Below are 21836 nucleotides of genomic sequence, written 5' to 3' on the forward strand. Positions count from 1 at the left end.
TCTTAATCTTCCACTCCCCTCCTTCCATTCCACTATGGCCGCTTATGTAAGAAAAGTCTTCCATGAAATGCATAAAAGGCATTAGCTTGAATGTGAAGAGGACACATACAAGGACCTCACCTCATTCAGTGAGAAGGCCTGAGATAGTGCAACCTTTCCCTTTATATAATGCATGCACACGTTCAAGAATGCAAAAACACACACATGAATGAAAGGCATAGGAGGGAAAAGTACTCCTTCTCATGAGTTTCACCAGTCTTAGTAGACCACAAGAGGGAGCTATAAACCTGTAAATGTATGCAATGTATTAGTTTGTGTACTTCAAAGAAATGATTGTCTAGGTATACTGCTGGCCTAAATTTAAGAATTAGTCTTGTTCAGTGATAAACCCTAACAAAAATATAACCACAAGCAGCGGTTGCAGGTCCCTAGCACATATAATGCCCTTTTCATGTGTATTTGCACTGAAATGTAAATGTAATTCACATTGACCAGCAAGATGAGTTACATAGGTTCAATCACCTTTTACAATCACATCGCTTGCCCAATCCAAATCATGTTTCCAGAAATCAAGAAAGTAAAAGATTTGATAAATTTGACCTTTGCCAAGGGGTGTAGCCGCAGGAGGAAAACATGGAAATGTAGCAGCAAGCTCTGCTGGGCCAGGCTGGGCTAATCCAATCCTGGCACATACGCTCTTCATAAACTCATTAGCAGCTTCATTTATCAAATGACCAGTTCTCATGTACAAAGTGATAGCAGGCAGTATAGCGAATGTTATCCAAAGTCAGGAGCAGTGAGACTCAAGGAAGCAAAACCAACCATGTAATTCAACAGCCATTTCATTGTTTTATCTGGGTGCACAATGTTTGTTTTCTATTTTAATGGTGATGTTTGGTAATGTTTAATATGCAAATATAAAGCCTTCCCACCATAAAAACGTCAAACATCTGTCATACACTAGAACACATAAAGTATCTATGGTATTTCTTCCATGTTACCAGTCTACAGGGACTGCCTAAACACACAGCCTATCTGCCCTATCTAGCACAGCCTGCTAATCCCCAGTGGGTGAGTGGGACACAGCATGTGGGTTGTTTGTCTACACATGTTTAGTGCAAACCAAAGATTAAGGACTCTATACACCCTAAACACTGCTGACTCTGACCCAGTTAAAATCTGTCTGCAACACTTTCTTTTATTTATTTCTTGTATTTAACAAAACAACAGTAAAATAGATTTAAAAAAAAAAATAGATGAACTAAGATGAGTTAAGAAAGAAAGGGCCATATATGTGATATATACTGGTATATACAGTATACATATGTACATGTGTGTGTGTGTGTATAGACAGATAGATAGATAGATAGATAGATAGATAGATAGATAGATAGATAGAGACATCTGACACATCTGTACAATCCTAAAACAAACATCAAAGAAGCTGACACTTTAAGATCAAAACCTCTATGCTGTCTATTCCAATAAAAGCAGGCAGAGATCATGGAGATACTTGACCAGTGTCCATGCTTTGGGGACAGTCAGCAGAAATGAATCATGGGACTTCACACTCTGCAGTCCTCTGACCGCTTTCTGAAATTCCAGGATGTGAAAATGACCCAGATTTTACACAGTAACAGAAAATAGGCCTGAAAATCACAGAACTTCTCATGGAAAGTAGGCCGTATGAACAGGCTTTAGGAGCAGCAAAGTTAGGTGTGATCTCACCTATGGTTCACATGTACTGTGATTAGGGGTGAGCGGAAAGTGAAAATGCTCTCATTTAACAGCAGGTAAAAAGACACGTAACAACCCTGCTCTATTATCAGTGGGGAAGAGGAAAAGGGAATTAGCACCCTTCTTCACACTTCCTTAAACAAACAGCAATAGCACACAGTCAGAGGGGACGATGTTGGGCACATCGATTTAACAGCCAACAGAAAATTGTCTCAGACATACAGGAGCAGGACGTACATGTTCACAAACTTCTCCTTATTACTCCTAATGGCTCCATGGTACCTACACACAAAGTAACATGCCACACCAACACAAAGGTCACCCCTGACATACATACTCACATAGACACACCTCCAGTGAGTTAATTCATACAATACTCTCAGGCTGTAATGTCACAATTAGATAGTGTCTCTCTGGCCATGCAGCACCAATGTAAAACAGAAAGGTGCAACACAAGGTTTATCGTAAGGTTTCCTTCACACTGTGAGAACTTTCCAACCACCACACACACACAAACAGGGCCAGAATAGGCGCCAATGGCAGCTTAGTAGAGCAACTCACTGAACAGATGCCTTAAAGAGGGTGGCAATGAGGACAGGCATAGGGTAAGGAAACAGGCCTAGTTAATCTGAGGGACTGATTTTCATAATCCCTACTAGAAGAGCAGGAATGCATGAAATGTAAACACACCATGTCTGTATGAGGGACACTGACAAAGGGATTTATGTGACAAAAAAAAAAAACAATGATGAATTAAAATAGCTCCTGCTTATGCCTGACAAGCTGAGGGTGTGCCTGTCAAGTGCTGATGTCACATGTAACTGGCAGAGCTTGTATCAGTTACACACCCAAGAATGTCAACTATGTCTCCCTTACTATATCAAACTGCAAACAAATTAGTCATTTTCTCAATTCAGCTGTCGAAATTAAAGCCTACATGAGAGGCCACCGGGTCTGAAACTGGTGACACAGTAGGCCTCATACTGTTGGTATCACTGTTGGCCCTCGGCACTCTAGTACCTAAGTAGAAAAGGTTTCCCTTGTACTATTAAAATTGAGTTCAAATACATTCAAAGAATGGAAGAAAGGAGAAAATGACACCTTCAGTACAGCCTCTATCATGAACCAAACAGCTTTATACTTATCCTTGGATGCCCCGCCTCTTTCTAATCCAGGCCTGTGCTAATACTCTCTAGCATCACCCCACTGGAAATGGGGATGATGTAATATAAATGGGCAGCTTGGAGAGGAGATTAAACCATTTGCTAATTTCCTAATGATGAAACCGTGTCTGGTCTGCAGAAAGACAGGAAATGTATGAGATGAAGGATAACTGATGCAGGGCTATTAGACGAAACATTTGGCAACATTAGCTCCAACATTAGCTGCCCTGGAGATCAATTATCAACACTGGCACTCAGGCTTTAGTCCCCAGCTCTCAATATTAATAAATGTAATAAAGCTCCTCATGCAAACAGAAAAGGTAAGCACTCTTCTGTCACCTTGTTTAGGACAGAGGAGGCTTGTAGCTTTTGTGTGTCACATGGACAGTATGTGCTCACTGGTGTCATATGTTGTTTTAGCATCACTAGAATCTCTGCATTATATTCATATAGCGAGCATCATATGTGTAATTTGGATTGATTTAACTTTTTAATTCACTACTGTTTGTAACGGATAATATTATACAACTAGAAAATGTGCTCAGTAGAGCACAGACCTCCGCCATGTCTGACAACACCCCGCAAGGAAGTTATGCATCTTTTGGTGATATGCCACGCCCACCACCACGCCCACTTTTGGCCAATCGACATGAATGGTTAATCAGTTCTTCCTTGGCCCATAACCAACCTTCATACCAAGTTGTGTGCAAATCCGTGCCCAACTTTTTGAGATATCCTGCTAACAGACGGACGGACGGACGAACAAACACACAGACACGGGTGAAAATATTACCTCCTTGGCGGAGGTAACAAGACAGTGTTGGACCTTGATTTCTGAGGATAAAGAACTGTAGAACAGTATTTAAGTCCTTACATATGAAACTTGTGATTTAAATGTTTGTTGTAAAGAGGGTAGCACCTGCTTCAAAATGAAAGTAGTAGAATTCAACCAATACAAATGAATGATTTGAAAGGACAAATTACCCCCCCTCCAAAGCGCTGTGATTGACTTCAGTCTGACATACACCATGGAGATTAGAGGCGGGTACAGCTCAGACACAGACCTTGACTGGCTTTGTGACCAGAGTGACAAGATGATCTGATCAATGATCGGAGTCCAGCGGTGGTCTAAAACCCATCGCCTGTGATAGAAAGCTCCCAGTCCATGCAGGAAACGCACTGACAGCTTTGGAAAGAGAGAGCAACAGAGAGAGCACAACAGAAGAATAGTTGTTCTGGCCTCATGTAGTGTGGCCAGTGGCCGCCACCCAATGGACAAAAGGTTCCATGTACTCAGCTGTTGGTCCTTGGCCCAGAAATAAGCCATTATATAATCTAATTTGGTCCAGAATTAATGCAGGGGTCCATTCAAAAGTTGTTTGTGCTGGATCCAGCCTACAAAAGATAAGTGAACTGGATACTTACTTGACATTCATGAATTTTCTATACAAACTACAAATTTTCTATCTCAAACTTATCTCAATCTCTATTAAAATTATACAGTCAATCATGACATTACGTTGGATACAAGATCCTCCAAAAGAACAAAATCAATTCCACGTCTGACAAGTTTAGAATGATCAAAGAGGTCTAAACAATGTTCCTCATGTCCAGACTACCTTGTTGCTTAGACAATCCTAAACATAAACTCATAAGTTTGGACAAATTTCATTACATTCACTTTCACTCAGGACCCGCTGGATTGCAAAAAAGCAAATGACAATGTTTGAGATAATATTAATGAAGTGCCAATGAAAATTACATTGGTGGAAAATGGAGTTCCTATTTACTGACAGATTCAAATGTTATGGTGAGGGGCTTATTATGCAGCCTAAAGGCAAACCATCTGAAGGTAATCTTGAAATCATAAAATAAGACAGAAAAGGGAGACAAGGCGAGAGAGAGAGAGAGAGAGCGAGAGAGAGAGAGAAAGAGAGAGAGAGAGAAGAGAGAGAGAGAGAGAGAGAGAGAGAGAGAGAGAGAGAGAGAGAGAGAGAGAGAGAGAGAGAAAGGTGTACCACTGAAACCAAACCTGAACAACAGGTTTCTGTTCAATAACAGGCTTCCTTACTCACCCATCATACTCTCACTGCAGTCATGTAATTATACATATCACTAAACTTATGCAACATCTTCCTTTAATAGTGAGCTATATGCTATAACTACAAAAACATCAATGTAGGTATACGGTATATGCATCATGCTAGTAAACGCTATGGCTACACTACAAAGAAGCATACAGCAGCACATACAGATTTGGACAGATCCAGATCTTGAATCGAGATCTTATTATAACCTCCTATAAATAGCTGTTGGTTCTAGGTCACTCTGACATGCGCATTTTCTACTTTTTCAAATGGCCTGTCTGACGAAGATGATCATGATCGGTGGTATCTGGGACAAAGTAGGACAGAGAGACAAATGTCTCCTCTAGGGAAGGGGGTGGAGTGTCTCTGGCTCTGTATACACTAATTCAAAGACTATAGTGACTCGGGTAAAGTAATGGAAGGATGGACAAGGAGTTACACACAAACAGGTTACCATATATCAAGTTTACACCTGCTGTTTTATGGTGCACAACTGTTTCCAACCCTATTACAGTACGCTAATCCAAGTCCATCTTGTGTAGGCAATTCACCCCAAGCCTCAAATACAGAAATGTCCAATGTCGCTACCACTCACACCAGACCAGGGACAGACTCATGTATGCAAGCATGTTCAACATGGCGGACGACATGATACTCAAGACATAGTTCTGTGAACTTGCGAGGTTCATTTTATCTACTCAACCACCAAATGAAAGCTTCACAGAACCATTAACACTGGTATCGTTAGCTTCTCTGTTATCGCTGCAATGTCTCAACTTTGTAAACACCACCTTCATACAGTGCACCTTTTACGCCACATTCGTGCGCCGGAAAACAAGCCAAGCAGGTGTGGCACTGAACCTTTACACCAAGCGGAGCAAATCTGACCCAGGTCTCAACCCTGAATTTGAACAGGGTCGTTTTTGTAGAGTCAACTTACCCAAGACCACCCTTTCACACTGACCGTCGACACAAGAATTTCCTAGGTCAGTAGTCCGGTGTGAAAGGGGTATAAGTGCAGCATCACCTCAGAATTTCACCAAGCCCCAAAAAACATGCCAGAAGATGATGTTCAGCACACTGCCTGGGACAAAGAACTATACATACAGTATATATTTACTCTGCATATATGCATTCATCAATGTTCAGGTACTGTGTGTGTTCAAGCAGTGTGGCTATAAAATGCATTTTGTCAGTGTTACATGAGGAAATGACACTGACTAGAATGAGACACATTAAATAACTCATGGGTGTTGGAGAGACTGCATTCCTGTGGCTGAGGATTGCGCTGAGATTCACAGCAACCTGCCTTCTCTGGGTTGCTGGTTTTTCTTGTGGTGCTCCAACATTGTCAACTGTACTGATGCCTGGTTTACCCTGTTGATGACTCAGAACACTCCCGCTTGCTAGACTTATTGTCACATCTCACAAACATCTCACAAGCAGAAAATAGAGGAGGTGCTGCAATCCCACCCTTGGTCTTACCCCTCCTATCTATTTATTGGAACCCATTTTAGTCTCCAGTGACAGACCTTCAGGGTCATATACTAACTTCCTGTCGGAATTGTGTGTATTCTTCTCATCTGTTGAGGCTCATATAATTTTGGTTATTGGGAATTTTAATATTCACATTGATAATGACTCAGACTCGTGACTACATGCAAAGTACAGTATTTACTGTACCTTTCAGCCACTGGAATGTAGTCTCTCCAACACCCATGAGTTATTTCATGCATCTCATTCCATTCAGTCTAATTTCCTCATGGTGCACTGACGCAATGCAAAATACAGTCATACTACATACCTGCTGCTCAAACAAAGTTATAGAACAATAAAGGCGTATATGTGGAGTAAATATATAGTATGTATAGTCTACTGTCCATAGTATGACTTACACTGTTCCTTTGAAATGTATGTGAGGTCTTATTGTCTGTGTACCATGTGTGTCAGCACGTACTGTGAAATTCTACAAGTTGTCACCCGATGTGAAAAAAAAATATATATATATTCCTGTACAATGTGATTCTGATCCTGATTCTATTACTGATTCTGCTGATTCCATCCAATGTGTGTCTGGACCAACAAGGTGTCAAGGGGAATTGATGTTACTGATTTAAACATCTCTCTCCATAATACTTTTCACACCAACAACAACACCTTCCAGACTAAATATACTCATTATGTTTTACCTAAGCCAAAGTTTATTTCACCTGTTTCACCTGTTTATTTCACCCTGTGCAGAAACCTATGGACTATTTCATCATTCATCCATCCATCCAACCATCAATCATCACCACACAATTTACTCTCTCAAATTTAACTTGGTGCTTAAGAATACACTGGATGCTGTAGCTCCTTTCAAGAAAAGCAGTGCAGACAAAAGATGTTTGCCCCCTATATGCAGAATGCCAAGATATTAAAGCAGACCTGTATAAGGATTGAGTGGGAGTGACTTTCCAACAAGCTTGAAATATTCCATATGGCTTGAAAAACAGCCTCTAAGAATTCATTCCCAAGGTTAGGCACTGTCTGTCCAAAAGGATACAAAAGAAATGCCACATGCATTTGTAGCTGTAAGTTTAAATTACTGCAATACTCTTGCCTGGCCTGGAGGGTATAATCACATTACGTCCTACTTCCTAAGATTGATCCCAAGATTCTGCACTTGATGTGTAAACCATGACCTGGCCTTGCACCCTCTGCCTCTCTGAACTTAAAAGTCACAATGAAACAGCATTTTGAGAACAATTTGATGTATCTCCTGTTGAACGGGATGTTGTGACGCAGGGAGGGATAACAAGGGATCATTAAAAAGTGTAAACCAATGGGATATCAGGTAGGGAGAGAAAGGCAGTTTTATTTGATGGGAAGGGCAGAGGGGCGGGATTGTTCAAAAATCTGATATGGTTTTACTGATTGGAATGTTTATTTACACCTCCTCGTACACGATGAAGTCACCACCAAATATTTTCCATTTTTCAGTGAGTAAAAGTAATGAGATTTTGATATGAAAATACAAGAAAATGTTCATTTTTGATAAATTGTCAACTAGATGGTATGATTGTTAGAAGGAGTTAAAATGGTGAACAAAAAGTAATTTTTCTTTTTCTTTTTTTAGTGTGACTTTAAAATCCTTTGTGCCTCATATCAGTCAAACCAGAGAAATCCATAATTCCAAACATCAAAAAGACCGGACAGTGGGAGTGTCTATCAGCAAACATGATTTGACAGAACAACAGAATCACAGATCTAAAAAGATCTTACTCTCTGTAGTAGTTCTATAGCATATATTTTAACACAGCAGAGTCGTACACTCTCACAATGCTCTATACTGCACAATGTGCCAGAAGCCTATAATTAAAATATCAGTATGCTCTATATAATTGCACATAGTCATCAGACCAGTCTAGATCCTAGTTGATCCTAGTTGAGCCTAGCCCTTGTCAGCATGGAGGCAGAAGGGCAGGCAAACACCTGGGCTGAAATTCTTGGCACTGCGGTAAACCAGCATATAAAATTGCTCACTTATTACTCTATAATTGCTTTTGCTACAACTAAATGAATTGTAATAACGCTCTGATGTATCATTGTGGTTGAAACAGCAACATATTTCTAATGTGGAATGAGAATGAACTATTCAGCACTATTAATCTGTAAATGTAAACAAATACTGTGAATACAATTCAATTACATAATCATAGGCATAGGGGCATGTTCATATTAACTAAAATCATTGAATGACTTTCTATTTAAGAAGGATTAAAAGCATGGAATCTACACTCACCGAGCACTTTATTAGGAACACCTGTACACCTGCTTATTCATGCAATTATCCATTCAGCCAATCATGTGGCAGTAGTGCAATGCATAAGATCATGCAGATACAGGTCAGCAGCTTCAGTTAATGTTCACATCAAACATCAGAATGGGGAAAAAATGTGATCTCAGTGACTTTGACCGTGGCATGGCTGTTGGTGCCAGACGGGCTGGTTTGAATATTTCTGAAACTGCTGATCTCCTGGGATTTTCACACACAACAGTCTCTAGAGTTTACACAGAATGGTGCGAAAAAAAAAAACATCCAGTGAGCGGCAGTTCTGCGGACGGAAACGCCTTGTTGATGAGAGAGGTCAGAGGAGAACGGCCAGACTGGTTGGAGCTGACAGAAAGGAACAGTAACTCAGATAACCTCTTTACAACTGTGGTGAGCAGAAAAGCATCTCAGAATGCAACACGTCCAACCTGGAGGCCGATGTCACTTTGGTAGCCGGTTGACACTGAGCTGAAAGCTGATACCTACCCAGTATTAGTAAGGTGTTCCTAATAAAGTGCTAGGTGAGTGTATATGAGTTCAGGACACATCTTGGAGGAGAGAAACAGCTACGCAGACTACATAGGTTGCAAGATGATGGGTCTCCAGCAGCCCTTATCAACCAAATTAAACAAACAGCGTATATGTGCAAACATATACGAGCTAGTTATTTCTTTACTGAGCCTACAGAACAGACAGTGCAAAGTCTTTCGTAGTAAGCGTAGCCTGGATTACTTGATGCAATAAACGGGCTGTTTCACAGTACCTTCATTTTACAATGGCAGTCATAGTCATTGTAGCTGTTAGACTAGTTCACGACTCTATTTGTTCAAGTAGACCATTCTTTCATGGTCAAATCCCAAATGGAAAATTAACAGACCAAAGGCATATTTCCAGTATTGTGTCTGTATTCATTGAATTAGTATTACTGTATTCATTTAATTTATAGACATGATATAGTGCATATAAATTCCTTTCACGCAATTATTTTGTTACAAACATTTTGTTGTGGATCAGGCTGAGTCCATCCTTCAAACGTGATAGTTTAAGAAATTACACTGATTGGCCTAATTGGGGCGCAATAATTAAAGGTCAAATTCATTTTTAACTCAAATGTGATGTCAGACACTACAGGTCAGATGTTGACAAAACTTGGAGGGATGACACTTTCTGACAGTAAAATGTTACACAGGTTGGGCTGATGGAGGCGCTACAATTACAGTGCAAAATTTCAAATTCTGAAAGGCCATAACTGCTACACCACCAGACCAATTTTGATGAAACCTGAAGGGATGATGCATCTTGTTACTAATTGGCCCAAGGTGTGCATGCATCATTCGTGGGGGATGATATGTTTACTGTTGCCTTGCTTTTTAGTTTGAGCAGTTGATTGGCTAACTGTCATGGATCAAAAACTTAGAGAGCCCAAATTCATAACTCATAATTAGTGTTAACTAATAGAGAAGTTAAAACATTTAGAAGAAATAGAGAAGAACTTGATGATCTTCTACATCATCCCATTGAAAAAGAATTGATCAGCAACTGCTCTTCTTCAGCATTCCTTTGGTGTCAAAGTGGTGGTGGGGGAGTGTGATCAAACACTATTAAATGCACACATTCTCACTTCCTCTCTCACTACACATACATACACACTCAAACTCATTACCAGTGTCATACATCATTGTTACAGTTCCTTACACCCTTCACTCAGAGAGGTGTGTCAACCACTGAAGCATGTGAGTGCAAAACCACATACTTGTGAAATCAGACTGATGTATGGCATATACAGTGATTGAGGTGGGGATCAATTATACACCAGGTATAGCCTTGTCTTTAAATACCCACATAACACAGATCTTTCATACCACTGATTATTTTGTAAGAGTCAACTTTTTCAAATGGTGGATATCTCATTTTGGAATGAGACTATTCAGAAGAGGACCAAGGGTACAGCTTTCAAATGAACAGACAAACCAGAGTTGTCCATGCCAAACGCAATGGTCAGCCTGCATGAGAACAAGACACCTGCCTTTTCTGATTTAGGCACATCCTATGTCTTCTCAGATAAGTGTGAAATTATGCAATGGTATCTATCTATTTCTCTCCATTTCTGTATCAGTGGACTGAATATGATTCAATACCCAAATAACCACACTAGTACTCACATCATAGACTTCCCTCTGCAGGTCCTGCATGGTCCTCAGCCAGCAGCGGTTCAACTCACTCAGCTCCAAAATAGGCTGCACCTTGAGCCGGACTGACTCTCCAGACTGACGGATCATCTCCACGATCTCGTCCCTGCTCTTGCTCTCCACGTTGACCCCGTTGATCTCCACCAGCCTGTCTCCAGGCACCAGGCCCAGGGCCCGATCCTTGGTCCCGGCACCCGGCTCGGCAAAGTGCACCACGCGTCGGCACACCGCTCCATCAGGCTGCCTGTCCAGCAAGGTGGTCCTCCGCAGGGAGAAGCCAAAATCCCCGGTGTTGCGGCGCTGTAACTCCAATTCCCTTGGATCTGGCACAGGTGGAGCCACTAACACAGGCAGCTGTAGGTCTGCCCCAGGGAAGGTCTTTTCCACTGTCTCTGGAATGTGGACCGTTTTCCTGTTATAGCCTAGTGAGTAGGAGCCTTGTCTATACTGTGGGTCCAAAGCCTTGGCTTCTACCTGAAGAGAAGATGTGGTAGAGTTCTGCCCAGTGGGAGTCAGGGCTTCTAAGCGATTGTCCTCTTTGCTCCTCTGAGAAAGGGAGAGGTGCCTCTGGCCCACCAGAGAATTTGGCTTGGCCAATTCACCAAACTTGGCTGCCCGCTCCTTTACAGAGTTGCGATGACGCTCCTGTTCATTTGCCTTCATATCATCACTAGAGGTAGTTGCACTCATTTGCCCCACATCCCGCCCCAGGGTGCTGCAGTTGTCGAGGTGCTCAGCCTCTATGTCCGTCAGGCTGAGCTCTGTGTTGCTGGCCACTTTAATTGGGATAGGACTAGAAATCTCCAGCTTGCTCCTAGAGTCCCTCTTGGAGCTCCCTCGGTGCAGGTTAAAGAAGCCTCTCCTTATACTCATCTCCTCTAGGCTCTTCAACTCTGCCTGGGACATTCGCTCCTTTTTGTCTTTCTTGTCTTTCTTCTCCTTCTTCCCCAACTCCTTTTCCTTCTCCTTCTCCTTGTCTTTCTTAATTAGGTGAAACATGCTTGACTTTCTCTGCCGACTCCTACAAGGTTGGGTTTCTTACAGTGGCGGAAGGAGGGTCCCATACAATGTATTATCAGATATAGCTCTCAGTACAGGACATGAAAGCATCTACAGTAGATGGGGACACCTTGTAATGTCATCTGCAGGAAGGGAAAAAAGGAAACAATTAAGAAAGCATCTGTCGAGAGTGTGATACAACCCTCCAATTTATTGTGACAGTATAATAAATTCATGTCAGCCCCACAAGATGACAAAGACACATCACTTGTTACAGAGATAACAGTAAAATACTCAGAAAGCCCATAATTGTTGATATTTACATTCAGTGTCCTTCCCACAACAGCTTGTAAATGGTAACGTGGTTGCAATGCATAACAGCCATGTAGCCCTCTAAATTAACAAGTAAGCATAAACTGTATTGTGAGAAGGTACAATGTTCATCTTCCCTTGATTTCAACAATGGGGGTTATATTTTCCTTTTTATACTATCTTGTATCCACATGCATCATTGTGCCATTTCATACATTTTTAACCTGACAAATGTCTTTCAGTCCATTAAAATATACAGACATTAAAATATAATCCAAATAATAATAAAAGCATACTGCTGGAGCATTTCAGTGTAAACGCTGTACTTATTATCCGTTATCTTATCAAGGGAGACAGCGGGCCTAAAAGAAAACATTAATATTCTAGATTAAGTTTATATTGTGCAAGTTCAAAGTCCTTAAAACCATGACAGTGACATGTTTTACAGCCGCTATATATTTGATGATGCCCTACATATAAATTATAGAAACACACTGATTTGAAGAGCTTTGACCATCTCCCTCTCTCTCTCTCTCTCTGTCTCGCCCACACACACACACACACACACACACACACACACACACACACATCCACCCATCAACTGTTATAATTTGAATAAAGTGATCCTGGTTATGAATGAGATCCTCCATAAGAGCTGCAGGTCTTGTACAGAACCGACCAGCCTAGATAGTGGCCTATTTTTGAACCCATATTCAGTAAATTCACTCTTAATCCATTGTTAATCACATCTCTTTATGGGTTAGAGGCTATTACACGTTATGGCTGGACTGACCTCCCAGCCACCTGTTCTGGGAATATCCCCGTAATAACTTTTAACACAGGCAATGACAGAATACCCCTGTTTCGTTTAGCTTTAGGTCACTTTATTGTACGCATGCTATGGCAAGGTTGTTGTTGTAACTAGTCCAGAGCTTGGCCGTAATGCGCTCCCTTTAAGCTGCTTTGCCCTCATTCTTTATACCACCGGTGGCTTTAGGGAACACTTTCAGTGAAGAGTGTAAAAATAAAGCCTAATGCATATAAAACAACACGGGTTACAGGTTAGTAGTAATGATAGTGACTTACCGTCCGGAAGCTAACTGGACATTGATGACTGGCGCCTGATGAAGGCTTGTGTGACCTGGGAAGGTTTTCAGCATTTTCCTTGGAGTTGACAGTAGGTGCGAGGAAATGTAGTTATGATGCCTTCAAGTGCTTTTCGTAAGCTCCTACTTCCGCGTTTGCGAGTCGTCGCGCATTCATGTGCTTTTGGTCGGAAATAATAGACCCTGAAAAAAAAGTAGATTTTTGTGGCTTTTTTGGGGGGGGGCTGTTTTTTTTAGATATCATATAGGGTATATATATTAGAGATCAAGCAGTACAAAGCCACTATGTACTTCAACAGAAGAATCGAGAGGAGAGATATCAGGAATGTAATTTATGCTTTAATAAATGTATTAGCCAAGTTTGCCAAAAGTTGTATAGCCTAGTTGTTACATCAATTGTAGCAATAGTCTATATATAAACTGTAGATAAATAGTATTTGCAGCTGCTATCTTTTCAACACCAAGAGGACAACTTAAACGTATGTACAAAATGCCCACCAACATTCCCACCAAAATGTAAATAAAAAGTGAAAATAGAAATATACACTAATAGCCTACTAAATATGTTCAGAGAATGCCTAACAATAGGCTAATATTAGTAAAATTATCACTTTTACCATCATTTGTTGACACAGCTTCCATTGCACTCCACCCCGAAATGTTATATCTCGGCGGTTTTCCAGTCGTATTAAGGGTCGCCCATGTGCGAGCACCTCTAAATTTCCCACAGCGCTTGAAGGCTGCATTAGTGTGAACCGGACAGCAGTGACCCCTCGTGGTCTGTTGACGCACAAGAGAACTGCAGGTGCACGGTGGCACAGCTGGGATCCGGTTGCAGGTGTGATTCCAATTCTTCTCAATTTGTCCTTGTTCGAACTCACCGCGGGGCTCAAATCCCACCCACCGAGCAGTTTGTGTAATTTACCTGCTGAAATCCCAGACTCAGATGTGATGACATACGATTCACTATGTACTTTGGGTGTAATTGAACTATTTTAAAGTAGAGCTAGATTGACAACTTACAATATTTTAGGGTAGTTAAAATGTAATTCAATGTCTTTCACTGTGAAGTAGTAGTTTGGCAAACAGAGGCATGGAATAAATATAGCAAATAGACACATTTTAATATATGATGCAATACTTGAATTGATTTGAATCCTATAGAGCTGTGGCATGGAATTGGAAAAATATATCATTGCAAGTCCATAAATTAGGTTTAGAATGGACTTTCATAAGGATGGATTAATTTGCACAATACTTTTTTCAGTAATCTTTATCCATTGATAAGGTGTGTGGGGGCATGGGAGGTTCTAAACATGACTAAACCTAAATTTCAATTTATCACCATATTAAAATCTATAAACAGCAGGAAAATCCATGTGAATATATATTTTTTGCAACAGGAATGATATGGATCTGAACAACAAAGAAGCACACATCACACAAACACAAGGATTTAAAGTAAAGTTTTAGTGATATTATCAGCAATAAAAGAAACACGAGACTGGCCCAACATTAGAATATCAGCTGTACCATACCACAGTGCTATGCATGCATCTTAGTAGTAAACACACATCAAACACACAAGCACAGTGCTACCAGTGTCTTTTTTCATTTCTTATACGTTTTACCACAATAAAAGAACGTTCCTGGCTGTCAGGTGAGGTTAAGGTAATTAAAGAGGTAGTGGATTAAGTTGTGGATTGGATGGTAGACTGGTAGTAGAGCTAATAGGAACTCACATCATCACTGAACACCATGTTTGAACTTGAGCACCTCAGACTTGCGCCTCTACACTGAAGTGAAAGCATTTCTTGAGGACACAGTGTCACAAGACAGACTCAATATATTTGCCATGCAGGATAACAAGAAAGTTCTTTCAGAGATAGAAGGGTCAGAACATGGAAGGGAGAAGCAACATAAAATGGGCTTGACTGTTATTATACCTTTATGATGCATACTTTTGTCCTACTTATATGGAACAAGAAATGTACAACTGTGACTCTCCAGTGAGTTTGGTGCTGAAATTGTGCTTCCTGCATCCTACTGTAGCCATCCTGTAAAAAACTGCTCTGCTGTCAGCACTTAAGTACTGATTGAAATATGTTGTCCTAAGTACTACTTGTGCTAATCTGAGGTGGAACTGAATAGTAGTGTATACTGTATACTTCGTCAATGTCCGGATGTCCAAATGTGTTTTGCCCTTTCATTTTGAGGGTACAGAAGTAAATTGGATGGTCACATATGGTATATGATTGCATATATTATTAGCATTGTGGAAAAAAAATATTCTCTTTTTATGGAACATGGATCCACCGACTGTTGCTGTTGCACTTTAAAAAAAAAAATGAAATCAACTTTACATACACAAATGCATTGAGGTGGGGAGAAAAGAAAAAAACAAAAGAAAAATACAGTTTAAAAAATTTACAGCCACGACTTTTTGCCTCTGCCTATTTTGGCCATATTGTACAGTTTAGACTTGGTGCGTTCCTTTTCAACTGGGTTTCTCCTAGAAGTGTACTCCAATGTTGAGTCTGTCTCAAAGGAGATGGCAGGGGCCTGTGTTGGCACAAAGCTGCTCTTCTCCCGGGACATTGGAGGGGGGGTCTGCAGGACGACCCTGCCACGCAAAGAGTGCTTGAGCTGCAGCAGCAGTGGGTTGTTGTTGGAATACAGTCTCACCTGTTCCACAGGGTGCCTGTCTGGCTCACAGCATGTGCAGCATGCAGAGCACAGTACTCGGAAAATATAGACCCAGCCTAGGTAGTGCAACTCCACGATGTTCAAGATGAAGCAGCCTAGACTGATGCTGAACATGAAGTTGAGAAAGATGGTCTTTTCTGTGGCCCGAGACACAAAGCAGTCAGTTCGGTTAGGGCAGGGGTAGGTGTCACATTGGAAAAGGTGAGGAACTTCAAACCCAAACAGGTAATACTGCCCCACGAGGAAGATTATCTCCATGATGGAGCGCAGCACCACATGGATGATGTAGGTGAGTAGTACTTGGCTGGAGAGCTCAGTTGGGTCCCTTCCCACCTCTGTCATGTCCTCCTCCAGCTGGCTCTTCTCCACACACTCGCCCTCCTGTGAGCTCCAGTCCTCTTCAGTATGGGGGGTGTTCTCAGGGATGCCAGCTTCCAGTGCTGCTTCGCTCTCTATTCCTAAATGTTTGGGCCTTTCAAGCACAGGCAGGCACATGGGTACCACTTGAACCTTCTCAATCTCCAACTTTTCATCCTTGGTGATTTTTTGCAAGACGTAGACAATGTAGAAGATGGATGGTGTGGAGACAAGAACAATCTGAAAGACCCAAAAGCGCAGGTGTGAGACGGGGGCGAAAGTGTCATAGCAGACATTATTGCATCCAGGCTGCAAGGTGTTGCAGGTGAACTTGGACTGCTCGTCACTGTAGACAGCATCCCCAATTAGGGTCACAAGCAAGATGCGGAAGATGAGCAGCATAGTCAGCCAAAGCTTGCCAATGACTGTGGAGTGGTTTTGTACCTCCGTCAGGAAGCGGCCAAGAATGGACCAGTCTCCCATTTCTGTGGAAATACAGGGTAATTAAAACAGTATGTACATTAGTCATGCTGAATGTCTCATTCAAGAATTGAATCATTATCAAACTGCATTATTTGTTCATACATCTTCCAGTCCTAATGGTATGAGAACAATGTCCTAAACATTCCATAGCCACATTTCAAAGTGTTCATCACAGGTGGGGCACATTTTAAACTCACTAGCTCTTCATCAAGAAAGCAGAAATGAAGACAGAAAGTCACTACCAACACATATATAACTCTGTATATTATCTGGATATTTTAGGTATTGATTTGCATATTTTCTTTAAATATACAAAGTTGTCCACTCTTCCATAAGGATTACCTGTTTTTTTCAGTATGTCATCATCTTATGTCACAGTATGTCACAAAATCATTTTTCAGTAAGAATATTTCTGTAACATACTGTAAAGCACTAATACTATATACTAATACTAAAGTGAAATATAACCTCCACTCACAATTCAACAGTTAACTGTGAAAATAATCACATAAACTGTTTTAAAAATGCGAAAGAAGCCAAAAAGTAAACAACCTCTAAGGCGATCAAACAATTGTCCTTGTCCTAGAGGAGCTTACCTTTGGAAAATTGGACTCTTCTCTATCCAAAGCTGGAAAAATATCCAAGAAAGCAATTTGCATAACTATATTTTCAAGTGGAACCGGTTGCTGGATGTTGTGGAGTCTTTCAAGCTGGATGAGGGGAGAATGGGCTGACCACACATGCTCCCCAACTCAATCTGAAACATTCACTGCACCATATGTGAACAAAGGTTTTAAATGTACAGTGGAACAAAGATTTAAATGTACAATAGGGGGCACCCTTCCTGAACAGCCATTCACAGTCAAGCACAGAGTTCAAAGAACGTACTGGAAAGAGTGTCCACACTACTGATTCATGGATTTGTGCCTGCTTTAATTTTTAGAGCTTAAGTAAGTGGTTTAAAATGTCTTTAGGCCTAAATGCACTTATGATTTTGATTTATACTTGTGTATATTTAAAATGAAGTAATAGCTTGATTTCTAGCAGTTTCTCATAATGAGATTTGGTCTTAGCTAAGGCACTGATGAGAGCCTGATGTATATCCCCTTAGCACAGTAAGTCAATTTTAACAGAGATAATCCTTAAAATACTAATTTCAAGATTAGACATATACTTGCAGATCTCAGGCAAATTGTCAAGAATTCCAAATGCAAAAGTGAAAAGTTTTAAACATCTCAAACTTGTACCAGTGGAATCCAAAATGTATCTTTATGTCCAGGGCCTGAACCTTTCATCCACTGGCAATAGCCTATGGGTTCGGAAATTTGCCAACAACTTTAACTTTTTTTCAAACTAAAATGATTTTCAGATTTGAATTGCACTTGTTAAACCCAGGCTGGTTATCAGCCAAAGAGGCAAAGCCAAAATCTGTTGTTGCTGTTGTTGTTGTTGTTGTTGTTGGCAAAGACTGTACTTCAAATCTGACTCATGAACTTTGGCACTTTATCCCCTGCTGCATAAAACATTTTTTTTTCATACTCTCCACTCTATGCTATTTAGTGAAGCAGAAATGCCATGAAATTCTTCTTTAATGTAATAATAATAATAATAACTGTGCACCTGAGGTGGACTTAGTTTTGGGGGACACAAAGTTTACAGGGGTGGCAGAGATGGACGAACTTTGCCAAGATCACAGACCTGGGGGCATTATATAGGTCTTTGCTTGAGTACTCAGACTGGGCTGGTATAGCCCACTGTAATGATATTAATATATAAGACTACAATATATTATTTTGTTGATATAGGCTAGTATGCTTCTGTAGGGGCTGTCATTGTCATGTTGGTATGTTTTTTTAGCTACCTGTAGAGTGCTCATCCTGTCTTAATGTGAATTTAACATATTGTCTGACTCTATGTTCATACTGTTGCTAGGTGTGATTTTGGCATGCTGTTTGTCTATATAATGTGCATTCTCTAGTGCTGCCTAGCAATCTGGACCCTGTGTTGATTTGCTGACTGGCAGGCAGCTTGCATTAAGCAGCATTCTTTCGCTGCCTAGAAGCTGCTTATACTTTGTCGCACCTTAGACAACTTGCATCGCCTAACATACATCACCTACAAGCTGATTGCATAGTCGCTTGGCTGGATGGGAGGCTTATTTATTTATTTACTTTGCCTATGTTAGACCGATTACAGTGAAGAACGATTTGGGAGAAAGACAAGGGGAATGACAGGTGACAAAGGTCCCTGGCCAGGACGGTCCAGACGGAGACTTCTGACATATTTAGTTTCATAGCAGACTGACCTCATATGACTTAGTTGCCTGGCAGGTATCTGGCATTACCTACTGTTCTTGTAACTGTCTGTTACTGTCTGTACTTTTTCCTGGCTGCCTAGGACATTTGTGGTATCATTTTACCACATAGCGGACTGCTCCTGTGTTGCTTTGAGGCCTGACAGCATGTATTACTTAGCATTCATTAAGCTATCTAGAAAAGATCTAGCTATCTTAGCTGCCCAACACACTGCTTATACTGTCTAATGGCTTGCTTCTAGTATGACTTAGCACCCTGCTGCAACTGAGGCATCAAGTATCTATTGATATTTCATAGTAATACAATAGCACAGAATCCTCACATAATTACTTTAGATAGAATGCTAACTTTTTTTTTTCAAATGATTGAATTTATTGCATTAAGTACAATACACTACCAAGTAGAGAGCATTCTAAAAACATCAGGATAATACAAAAAAAGGTGCATGATTAATTTCCAGTGTGGCCCTTGAGCACTTCTAGAAAAAAAAAAACATGTCAATTATAGCATTTTCCAAAGCCTGTGTTGCCCTGCATGTTAGTTAGCTATTAGACATATCTAAGCCATCAGCTTACTAATTAGCTCATGCACCAGACTTATTCATAGTGTGAGTTGTGCACAAGAGAATTTCAGTCAAGGAGAAAACTGCAGTTGGTTCTGAGATTAATTAATGAATACACTCACAATTTCTCTTTAATGTATTTGTAGAAAAAAGTATTTACAGGACATATTTTAAATAGGTCTATTCATTGCATCGTTGATAGACACAAAAAATGTAATTTCCCCTACTTTTCCAAGGGGCTTAAGATTATAGAAAAATGCATTTCTAGATACTCTGCTTTCACTTTTAACAAATCAGTAGTTGCAGCTTCAACATCTAGAAAAATGTTGTAATTTTATAATAATCTTATAATAAATATATAAATACAAATATATAGGAAGATATTTTTAAAATGAGATAAATGTTGTCAATGTAACAGAAATATTGTGATGTATGTGTAGATAATTCAAGTAAAAGTGACATCAATAAAACAAATATAAATTCTGCCTATTTTTTTTTTTTATTCTACACTGCGTTGTCACATTACCAAAAAAAAAAGCCCTTACTCTCCATTCAAAAAGTTTGGAAATAGCCTCATTCATTGGCTCAGGAGATGAATTGAGAATTCCCTGTGGTTTGCGGAGTGCAGAATGTGGCTCCCTTGCTGTTGGAGTTAAGGGAGCAGAAGTCCCCAAGGCAGAGAAAGGCACAGCTGCATATGAGCTGCATTGGGAAAGACATCATGTCGCCCTCAGGTGGTGGCACAGTGAGGGGGGCTTTACTTTAGGGGGGGGGGGGAAATACTAATAATAATAAATATATATATATATATATATATATATATATATATAAAGTTACCTATAAGACATGAAAAGGTTTACAGTCAATCTTACTTTATTGTCTTGCTATAAATGATATCCTTAATGAAAAATCACTATAATATTCCTATAGTGACATAGTGTGTCTGTGGTGGTCAATAGTGAGTTTATAGTGACCTTATAGTACTTAGTATGGTATTTTTATCTATCTATCTATCTATCTATCTATCTGTCTGTCTGTCTGTCCATCTATCTATCTCCTGTGGTAGGCCTATCATGGTAAAATGTATTGTTGGATTACTTAGATCTTGTTGTGAGAGATATTTAAAAACAATTGTTCCAGCAAAGCTCATCCACTTGTTCAAGAGAAATTATTTTGCATTAGCAATGGGAAAATGACCAATCAACAATCAATAAAATTTTAAATTTTAAATATATTACTTATTCAGTTATACCATATAAATACATAAAAATACATAAATAATATGTGTGTTATATTATTAACCAAATGATATGCAGCGTATAGTTAAAATTTTTCAGTGTTCATTGTTGGTGTTAAAATGAAGTTTGTTTTAATTTTCAAAAACATCACAAACATATTCCGATGTATGCCAGTCGTCTTTTCTCCGTCAAGGAGTGTGCTGAATCTGTGTTTTTGTGGCATCATGTAGACTCATTGGCTCTGTTGCTGACTTTGTCTTATGAATGAAAATGAAACTGTTGCATACACGGATTATGTATTGCTTCTGTTAAACTGAAACAAATTTAAAACATTAGGAGAAGGTGTGTGCAATATATATTAAAGCGATTTATAAACCCATATCTTTGATGTATATATGTTTGATAAATGAAGGAGTGTTGCTTTAACACAATCACATCCTAGCCACATGCGACAGTGGTCGACTATAATGAATGCCTCTCACAGAATCACAGTAAAACCATAATAGGGGTGTATATAAATCCAAGTACATCACATTAGTCCCGTGATAGGACAGAAACGCCTCACACATTTCCTGCAAAGACATTTCACATTTTAATTTATAATTTGGCACATTCGACGTTTTTCTTGAGCTGTATAAACCATTCCACACATGCTTTAACATAACAAATGTACCAAGTCCCCCTAACTAGTATAAGAAGTGGTTCTGTCCGCGAGGTTACCGGAAGTTGTTTCAGCTGCCATGTTTGGTTGCTTTGTTGTAGGCTTCT

General features: G+C 40.1%; 1 protein-coding gene and 1 pseudogene across 1 annotated transcript in view; both read right to left on the bottom strand.

Annotated features, from left to right (window-relative positions):
* LOC139931800 (unconventional myosin-XVIIIa-like) overlaps window positions 1–13466 on the bottom strand; it is a 69791-nt gene extending 56325 nt beyond the window's left edge. Inside the window, exons 1-2 of the mRNA XM_078286545.1 lie at window positions 13388–13466; window positions 10964–12132 (exon numbers count right to left, since the gene is read on the bottom strand). Of these exons, the coding sequence (XP_078142671.1) occupies window positions 10964–11989 (1026 nt within the window). The 5' untranslated portion in view covers window positions 11990–12132; window positions 13388–13466. The remainder of the gene's footprint in view (window positions 1–10963; window positions 12133–13387) is intronic.
* A 2368-nt stretch (window positions 13467–15834) lies between these two features.
* LOC139931816 (gap junction delta-2 protein pseudogene) lies at window positions 15835–16953 on the bottom strand (annotated as a pseudogene).
* Between the last annotated feature and the right edge of the window lie 4883 nt (window positions 16954–21836).

This window comes from Centroberyx gerrardi, chromosome 11, assembly GCF_048128805.1.
Source record: "Centroberyx gerrardi isolate f3 chromosome 11, fCenGer3.hap1.cur.20231027, whole genome shotgun sequence".
In the NCBI taxonomy this organism is placed as follows: domain Eukaryota; kingdom Metazoa; phylum Chordata; class Actinopteri; order Beryciformes; family Berycidae; genus Centroberyx; species Centroberyx gerrardi.